Source organism: Staurois parvus, unplaced genomic scaffold (genome assembly GCF_062004578.1).
Source record: "Staurois parvus isolate SC_StPar_1 unplaced genomic scaffold, SC_StPar_1.0 ptg000444l, whole genome shotgun sequence".
Lineage (NCBI taxonomy): Eukaryota > Metazoa > Chordata > Amphibia > Anura > Ranidae > Staurois > Staurois parvus.
Window position 1 is genome coordinate 374,650 of NW_028318240.1, and position 10,053 is coordinate 384,702.

General features: G+C 42.6%; 1 protein-coding gene across 1 annotated transcript in view; it reads left to right on the forward strand.

Annotated features, from left to right (window-relative positions):
- The window catches only part of LOC149453932 (A.superbus venom factor 2-like), a 290,293-nt gene extending 288,795 nt beyond the window's left edge, over positions 1–1,498 (forward strand). Inside the window, exon 40 of the mRNA XM_089688005.1 lies at positions 778–1,498. Within this exon, the coding sequence (XP_089544131.1) occupies positions 778–919 (142 nt within the window). The 3' untranslated portion in view covers positions 920–1,498. The remainder of the gene's footprint in view (positions 1–777) is intronic.
- The last annotated feature ends 8,555 nt before the right edge of the window (positions 1,499–10,053 follow it).

Genomic DNA, 10,053 nt, shown 5'->3' on the forward strand with positions numbered 1-10,053 from the left:
TGAGTTCCAGAGGATGGGGGAGGACCTGGAGAAGTCTTGCAGTCGTGCGTGGGAGGAGGAGACCAGGGAGCAAGATAGAAGGAGGTCCTGTGAAGAGTGAAGGGTACGGTAGGGTGGTACTTGGGAATCAGGTTGGTGAGGTAGTCAGGGGCAGTGTTGTGAATGGCCTTATAGGTCAGGGTGAGCAATTTGAATTTAATGCGTTGGGCAATGGGGAGCCAGTGGAGGGAGAGGCAGGGGGGGGTGGCAGAGGTGGAGCGGCTGGTGAGGTGGATGAGTCTGGCAGCTGAGTTCAGGATGGTCTGAAGCGAGGAGAGTTTGCACTGGGGTAGGCCGGTGAGGAGGGAGTTGCAGTAGTCAAGGCGTGAGATAATCAGGGAGTGTACAAGTAGTTTAGTGGTGTCTGGGGTAAGGAAGGAGCGTATCTTGGTGATGTTCCGGATTCTGCATTATTAAGTACTTCCCTCCACCAGAGAAGGAGTAAAGAGTAAGGAGACCCTGCAGCATCCTGTTACTGGTCTGAAAACAGACCTGGCAAATGAATATAAGAAACAAAGCATAAAGTACTGCCTGTTCCATTGAACAGCACCTGATCCAACTTCTTGCCCACCAGAGGAGTGAATGTATATTTTGTCCTGTAACCTTTTTTCTAAAGCATGGGAAAACAATATTGAATAACTATGCAACTATGTCCTGACCCTAACAATTCCTATGGGGAAACAAATGTATTCAGTTTCTTACCCTCTATCACTTTTTGTACTTGTTTTCTTCCTGCAGATATTCCTATGTTATAGGCAAAGACACGTGGTTTAAATGGTACCCAAACCCAGATGATTGTCAAAATCCTAAGTATTCTTATCTCTGTGAAAAAGTTCAGCAACTGGAAGAGGATCTGGACTTTCATGGATGTATGCTATGAATGATGTACACTTTCTATAAATGTGGTGTTTAGTGTTATTGAATTACTATGGTACATTCAAATAAAATATAGATTGTTGCAGTGTAGCTGAACTTGGAGCTGTTCTTTGATGTCATGAATAAATTATATTTGAGACAATGTTTTAATGAATCTGAAGACGATTTGGTACGTAAATATTTTTTTATGTATACCATTTCAACCTTATCCTGAAGACCTCAAGCTTACATTCAAAAGATGGTTTTGTGTCACCAGTAGTCAACCAGAAACATGCTCCTCACCTGTGTAACAGTTGGGGAGTAAGCATTTTTTTACTTAATTTTTATAAACCAAACAATCTATAAACCTCAACTGGCCATAATTGGGCAATGATATTGATGTCACTACTGTACCCGACCCTTCCCTTATATAGCTGATGACAGGAGTTGTCATTCAACAGGAGTAGCTTCTGAATCAGCCATGTTCACTGGGTCCATCGGGCTTTAACTTTTGTCAATTCATTGTGCATTGTGAATGAAAAAAATTTAAAATGATGAAGATTGTTTGTGATTTTATTTTTAAATAAAGGATCCATCAAACGTTTGGATGTTAACTTTTTTTGTGTGTGTTATTCACGTGGGGGTGGTTTTTGTGGGCCCTCTTAATTTTAAAGGGAGCTTCCAAAATCTAATAAATCCAGAGTTGTTGGGAATAATCATATGTCCTCCTCCACAAGGGGACAAGATGCTTGGTCAGGGGCATGAGGCCTGGTAAGGTTTGAGGGGAGGGTAATATGTTTGTCCTCCCCACCCCCTTTAGCGGCTATCTACGCTACATGCTCAGATGAAAGGTCTATATCAGACATATTGTTTGGGAAGGTGGGGGTTCTATGCAAATGTGAACATTTTATTTTTTTAATATTGCTGTAGAATATGATTTGCCAGTAATTTAAAGGCATTTTTCCTTTGTAAATGTTGGTGCTTTAAAAAAAAATCACTGCTTCGGCTGCATGGAATTTTTCAGAAACTCTTTTGCATTGGTATTTGTTCCCCAGAGCAATGCCCACCCTCTATTTTTGAAAACTCTTTGCCTATTAGACCAGAAAATAGGCATTTTTGATTTGACAGATTTGGGTTCCTTTAATTTCAAGGGATTTGAGTTTAGGATCCAAACTTCTTTGACGTTCATGGAATTCTGCCCAAACTGAACCCAGGGCAGTTGGAAAATCCCTAATTTCAAGGAATCACAGGTTGTTCTGACTGTTTCTGTCTATCAATCTCTATTAGAGATCGCTCTCATTTGACCTACTGCTGAATCAGTACATTGGTCCTCCCATTTGGTCTGAAAGCAAAGACTAGTTATTACATAAATAAAATAAACACAGTAGGACAAGCTGTAGGTTTGCATTTGAAGCTTATTAAATCCTTCCCATCCACCACAGCCCTTTAACTGGGTCTTAAACTGGGGAGGTAGGACAGACTTCCTGATTGCATTGATCAGAGTGATTGGCTGGTACACTGGTTACTTGATCGGGAGTCCATCCTGCAGGTTCCCGATCATAGCTAGAAACCGGGAACAACTGCATCCAAGCCTTATATTATCAAGTGCAATGCAAAGTGTGGGATGCAGTGGTGTAAAGCACACCACCACTGGAGATGTGTTATCTGGAGTGATGAATCAAGCTTCTGTCTGGCAATCTGATGGACGTGTCAGGGTTTGACGATTGCCAGGAGAACAGTACTTTCCTGACTGCATTGTACCAAGTGTAAAGTTTGGTGGAGGGGGGATTATGGTGTGGGGTTGTTCTTCAGGGGTTGGCCTTGGCCCCCTAGTTCCAGTGAAGGGAAGCCTTAAGGCATCAGCATACCAAGACATTTTGGACAATTTCATGCTCTCAACTTTGTGTGAACAGTTTGGGGATGGCCCCTTCCTGTCCCAACATGACTGCACATCACTGCACAAAGCAAAGTCCATAAAGACATGGATGAGTGAGTTTGGGGTGGAGGAACTTGACTGGCCTGCACAGAGTCCTGACCTCAACCCAATAGAACACCTTTGGGATGAATTAGAGCGGAGACTGCATGACAGGCCTTTTCATCCAACATCAGTGCCTGACCTCACAAATGCCCTTCTGGAAGAATGGTCAAACCTCCCCATAGACAGAGAAAAAACTGATCACCTGCCCAGGTCTATAACTGGCTTTTTAAACAGTGAACATGGGGGGCTGTCACTATGTGAAAAATTTCCAAAAAAGTAGAACTATCCAGTTCAACTTGCCAGCCTACCCCAATCTAATAGTGGCTATTATTGGCAAGGAACAAGGATATGTACATCTTATCAACAAAGGGGGATAAGAAAAGCCAGTTCAAACTGTCAGCCAGTTAGCCAACTATCAAAAACCAAATTAACCTGTCTGGAAACATACGTTTAAAAACAGGGGTTTAGTTAGCACACATTTGCAAATACATATGTAAGCCACAGAGCCGCGTCACGGCACCCTGAGTATCTGTGGTCCTAACTCTACAAATCTAAAGAGTCCTCACAGTAGAGGCACATGCATTTAAATGGATAGAAACAAGGGCAGATAAACATAAGGGGAGCCCCACCCTTCATTAAAAAGGTTATGGGAGCGCACCTGACACCCAGCCTATTGCACAACGGCAGCTAGGGAGTCCAGTGCACCCACTGAACCTACAAAGCATACAGAGAAAAAACTGATCACCTGCCCAGGTCTATAACTGGCTTTTTAAACAGTGAATAGAGATGAGCGAATTATTCAAAAATTCAATTTGGCTGATTCGCCGAATTTGCGGGAGAAATTCGATTCGATGCGAATTTATTCGCTGCGAATTTAACTTATTAAAAGGGTTTCTAGGCTTCAGAGAGCCTTTATATTAGTGCAGAACACTGTACCTTTAATTTAAATGCCCTTGGAGTCTGCTGGGGAAGAGAACTAATACTGTCAGTCAGTATGACATGCAGATGAGTGCCGTCGATCTTAGAATCACCGCACACTTCACTCATTTGGGCAGTCACGGGGCACGACGAAGAAGAAGAAGAAGAAGAATGAAAAGAAGAATGAAAAGAAGAAGAAGAAGAATGAAAAGAAGAATGAGAAAAAGAATGAAAAGAAGAATGAGAAAAAGAATGAAAAGAAGAATGAGAAAAAGAATGAAAAGAAGAATGAAAAGAAGAATGAAAAGAAGAATGAGAAGAAGAATGAAAAGAAGAATGAAAAGAAGAAGAAGAAGAATGAAAAGAAGAAGAAGAAGAATGAAAAGAAGAATAAAAAGAAGAATGAGAAGAAGAATGAAAAGAAGAAGAAGAAGAAGAATGAAAAGAAGAGGAAGAAGAATGAAAAGAAGAAGAAGAAGAATGAAAAGAAGAAGAAGAAGAAGAAGAATGAAAAGAAGAATGAAAAGAAGAATGAAAAGAAGAAGAAGAAGAAGAATGAAAAGAAGAATGAAAAGAAGAATGAAAAGAAGAATGAGAAGAATGAAAAGAAGAATGAGAAGAATGAAAAGAAGAAGAAGAAGAATGAAAAGAAGAAGAAGAAGAAGAAGAATGAAAAGAAGAAGAAGAAGAATGAAAAGAAGAAGAAGAAGAATGAAAAGAAGAAGAAGAAGAATGAAAAGAAGAAGAAGAAGAATGAAAAGAAGAAGAAGAATGAAAAGAAGAAGAAGAATGAAAAGAAGAAGAAGAATGAAAAGAAGAATGAAAAGAAGAAGAAGAAGAATGAAAAGAAGAAGAAGAAGAATGAAAAGAAGAAGAAGAAGAAGAATGAAAAGAAGAAGAAGAAGAATGAAAAGAAGAAGAAGAATGAAAAGAAGAATGAAAAGAAGAAGAAGAAGAATGAAAAGAAGAAGAAGAATGAAAAGAAGAAGAATTCCAGTAAAGCAAAAAGTGTATCTGCAGAGAGCTCCGCTATTTCTGACAGTTCCTTCACATTTACAGCGGTTGAAACATTGTATCTATTTATTTCCGAATAAAAACATCTGTATCCTAAAGGAAACAAATAGATACAATGTTTCAACCGCTGTAAATGTGAAGGAACTGTCAGAGAACTGTCAGAAATAGCGGAGCTCTCTGCAGTGACACTTTTTGCCGGCTGATCGGGAAAAATTTGATTCGTGCATCCGAAGTTTGCTAAAATTCGGATTCGATGCGAATTGAATTTTTCCTAATATTCGAAACGAATTCCACTTCGCCAAGTTCGATTCGCTCATCTCTAACAGTGAACATGGGGGGCTGTCACTATGTGAAAAATTTCCAAAAAAGTAGAACTATCCAGTTCAACTTGCCAGCCTACCCCAATCTAATAGTGGCTATTATTGGCAAGGAACAAGGATATGTACATCTTATCAACAAAGGGGGATAAGAAAAGCCAGTTCACACCCTCCTAAACCTTGTGGTCAGCCTTCCTAGAAGAGTTGAAGCTATTATAGCTGCAAAGGGCGGGGCCAACTCAATATTGAACCCTACGGACTAAAACTGGGATGCCATTAAAGTCCACGTGTGTGTAAAGGCAGGAGTCCAAATACTTTTGGCAATATAGTGTATGTGCAGGATGTTGATGTTAATGCCCACCCTCCTTCAACTGCACATATGAGTTACATGGTTGGCAAGAGTTTAAACTGTTTCCCTAGTCTATATAATGTATATTTGAAACAAGAACAGGGCAAAGCAACAGGTTTACTTTAATAACAATCTCCCCAGCAGCACTTAGGTCAAATGTATGTGCACATGATTTTTTTTGTCATTGGTCACTAAAGTATAACACCACACTGATGACGTAATCATTGTACTCATTGTTTCTATTTTGTCATTGATTTGAATGTCAAGGGGTGTCTCACACAAACAAAATACAAAAATAACCTCAATACCAATCCCTTCTGGTCTGTTGTACATTAGAGGGGAAAGGACCCCCCCCCCCTCCAAAAAAACAGCAAGAAAAAAAGCTTGTGGTCCCCCCCACATTCCCAAATTCTGTACCAGAATAGTATGTGAGCATGTGGCTTGGAAGGTCAGGAAAGGGAGGCAAGTTTGCACCCCCCTACTTCCTGAATGATATGAAGCCATGTGCCCTTGACTCCCCTGGCAAAGTACCTTATCCCATGTTGATGAGGACAAGGGTACAAAAACTTCTTTCCTACAACCCTGACAGGGTGGTTGTGGGGTCTGAAGGGGGGTTCTTTATAATTGGAAGTCCCTTTTTAAAACAAACTACCAGATAACAGCCTTCATCCAGATTCCAATAATCCCCCCCCCCCCACACACACACACACACCTACACAACTACTGGACTTGGGTAGTCTACATGGAGACAAGGTGCTTTGCCCCTGGAAGGGCACCCCCTTCCCTATTTTGAGAGCATGTGTCCTGGTGTGGTTCAGGGAGTTCGTACACGCTCATCTCCCCTTTCCTTGCCAGTCAAGCTGCTTGCTCTGATTAGGGTCCTGCAAGGATTGTGGGGGGATGTTTTTTTCCTTTTTCTTTGCATAGGTTTCCCTGTTGCAGGGAAGGGCAGGAGGGGAAACTGCCCTGCGTGCTGTGGTATCATGTGAGGTGGGAGGGGCACCACACAAAGGTTGGTGGAGAAGATTTGTATTGAGAGGGGGAAACTTAGGTGGTGGCAGGGGGTAAGAATTGTTCTAGGAGGGGAAATTTGGAGAGGTGTGCTAGGAGTGGTGAATGAGGGGATTTGCATTGGGAGGGGGGAATGAGGGAAGAGGATTTGTGCGAAGAGGGATTTTTTTTTTTTGTAGGGGGAGAAGGATTTGTGCTAGTAGGGATGATTTTGAGGAGGGCGGGGGAATTGTGCTAGGATGGGTTGATTGGGGGAGGGGAATTTGTGCTGGGAGGGGGTTTGGAGAAGGGGAAAAGGATTTTTGCTGGGGAGGGGATTTTTACTGACACATAATGCTCATACATCTTGGGGAGGTGCAATGTGGCATGTTTGCCCTGGGCTCTAGATTACATTGTCCTTGCACTGCCCTGTTGATTTCCATGGTATAGCATTGTGGGGTGGATCCCACCCATGCTGTTTTTTTTTTTTTGCATGGAGTTCCCCTTAAAATTCATACCAGACCTGAAGAGTTTGGTATGAATTTTGGAGTAACCCCACTATTCTGTCAAAACGATTTGTTTTTTCTGTGTGGCATTGAATTGCATCAAGCTATTGTTGTTTTGATGTATGTTGACATCTAAGTGTAATTTTGGTGCTAGTGTAAGCCGTGTACCGGGGTGGGCTCCCCAGGATACAGTGAAGTCACGAACGAGGAAAGCAACCCCAACACCAGCTTTTGTCACAACAGAATTTTACTTAGATGTGGCAAATAAACACAACCACAAATGCTGGAAACATACAATAAATTTACATACACTCAGCCCAAAGGCTGAGACCCTTGTGCTGCACAGCACAGCGCCTCCTGATGGATGAAGGTAGAAAGTGAAGTAATTTACCTACTGGGGGCACAACTAAGCTGCCACACCTTACCTGTTATTACCCTAAAAGACCAAGAATCAGTGTATGGGTGTATGGTATGGGCTAGCCTGCGGTGCAGCACAACAGCTTACAATCTTACACAAATCTACAGTATTCCCTCTCCCATAACTGGTCCTGTAGCACATGCCTGAGTATTCCTTCTGAGCAAAACGCCAGTCTGGCTTGAGTTTGTAGGATTTTATCAGCTCTCCAATATGAAATCTCACTGTAAGTTGTGGAGTCCTTCCAATGTTCAGTAATAACACTTGTGACCTGACACAAACAGAGACCCTAACTAACTATAGGTCTATCTCAGTCCTATAGGCACCAACACTGAAATGAGGTGCGTGCACGATCTTACCGACCCGGATCTGCTTTCCATCCGCTGGTGACTCTGAACAGAACAAATGGCTCTCCAACAAGCCTGCGGTCGCGCCGTATATGTTGCTTAGTTCCTCTGCTCTCATCAGCCTTCCTGGCAGCAATCTCATCAGCTTCACTTAGCTGCAGCTCTGGTTACGGAGGGACGCTTTCACACCTGGATGTCATCAGATTCTCAGCTCACAGGGCCCCTTATTCACCATGATCCAAAACATGGCTTCTCTCTCTCCTTCCTGTTCTCTCCAACTCTGTGTGCAAAAAACCCCACCTCTTCATGAATATACAAATATCTATGCAGTCTGAGGCTGTGTTAGAAGAACAGTGACATCTTGTGGCTAAACCGCAGAATGTCAGTCAAAACATTAATTTAATTCCACACAAACAGTGTTCAAACAATGAGAGCTGTCTCCCCATCTCACACTAGTACAACCTATTAACCTATTTGATTTGGTATATCTATCTCTTCTCTCATCTTGTTTAGTGCTAGTTAGTTCAATCCTAGGTAGACTCTGTTTCTTCCATTTGTCAGTTCTTTGCAAAGACAGTGTAGGAAAGTCACTAAGTCTTCTATTTTTTCAAAGATTGAAAAACATCCTCTGTACTACAATTATCTTAAGTAAAATTGCATTGTATTCAACTACTGCCATATTGAAGAGTTCAAGCATGGTGCCAAGTCAGCAAGTGACCAGGTGTTCGGGCAGAGAAGGTCTATGGAGGTATGACCATGCATAAAGCAGCATCCACCACCTACCAATTTGTTTAAATTTACCCATCAACCAGGAATCTCCAGCTCACAGCTGAATGGGCCAGCAGGGATGACCTACTTGTTGTTAGGACACCAGCAGCTGCTTACTCCCCGACAGCCACCCTGAGTGGGAAACTGTAATTTTTAGTAGTTGTGATAATTGTTCTTAATCATTCTGAATGTGTAAATTCAGGCCAAAACAGGGGTTCAGTCCACACCCAAAGCTGCTCCCTAATGTACACACACAGGGAGAGAATGTACAGATCTATCTGACCCTGAGACAGCTTGTGAAAAAGGCCCTTTCTATCTACAATCAAACACATAAAATGTTGCTTTTTACCAAGCTTTGATAAATGGACTTATAACTGGGACATACCTGAAGTAAGGACTGTTTGTGTTGCCTGTATGAATAAGCTGCCCAGTCTGATGAATAAATTCAGGATTATCTAATGTTACACCTTTTGCTGTGTTCCATACCCGATAGGTCCCTCCACCTTATACTAAGATAGTCTCCTTTTTACAACATATATTTGTAGCACCCTCCTAGATATCTAGGGGGAGCTAGTGCTCAATTGTTAGAGCCTGAGGAGCAGCCTGTGGTGATAGTCAGAGGGAGGTCAAATTTTGGAGAAGATTCTAGAAGCAGTGGGAGGGAGCGAGGAGTGGCTGATCTGTACTCCCAAGGGATCCTGGCCAATTTCCAACAGGAGGCTTGACATAGGGCCAGGACAGCCCTTAAGAGTGAGGGAGCCTGCTCAGCAGCAGGAGAGTTTAGATGGAAGATGGAGACGTGAGGCTGGAAAGCAGGAGCCTGGAGGGGGACCCAGATGGAGAGAGGCTCACCTACAGGCAGAGGATCTTGGAAGAAGGAAAGCTCAGAACTTCTCCATCCTCCAGAGCAAGGACCACCTATGCAACTGGGAAGGAGCAGCCCAGCAGAAAGCCTGAGAGCAGCCACCGACTTAGCAGCTCATAAGAGAAGGACTGAGTGTACAGACCTACACCCCCTGGGCCAGTATGAGGAAGGAGCACTCTAGTGGAAACTGGATCAGCTACTACATAGGACTGCCTTCTCCTAAAGTGACAGACACTGGATCCCCTGCCCAGGGATTCACCTAGAACAGCTGGATAAAGAGTATCTAGGGTTTGGGGTGGTACTACAGGAGATGCTGGCCAGCTCTCCAAGAACTAGGATTTGTTCTTTTGCTGCTAAAAGAGACTTAATACACATAATACACAGTTCAGGAAGATTGTTTTCCATTCCCTTGGGCATCCCATACACCCCTACCCTATCCAAGTTCTAATTCCCCTAATAAAATCCAAAACAAAAAGCTCAAAGACTGATTACTGTCTCCTGGACACAAGTGTGTGAGGGAAAAAAATGTGTGTTGCCTGGCTATGCAGGACTATAGGGAGACCCAAAACTGAGCAACGCCTACAGGAGTAGTGCTACATATTGACTAAATTGTGTTGATTTCAGTGTTAGTACTAGCAAGCTAATAGATTAATCTGCTCTGGTTCTAATAAAGAACCAAACTAGTGGAGACC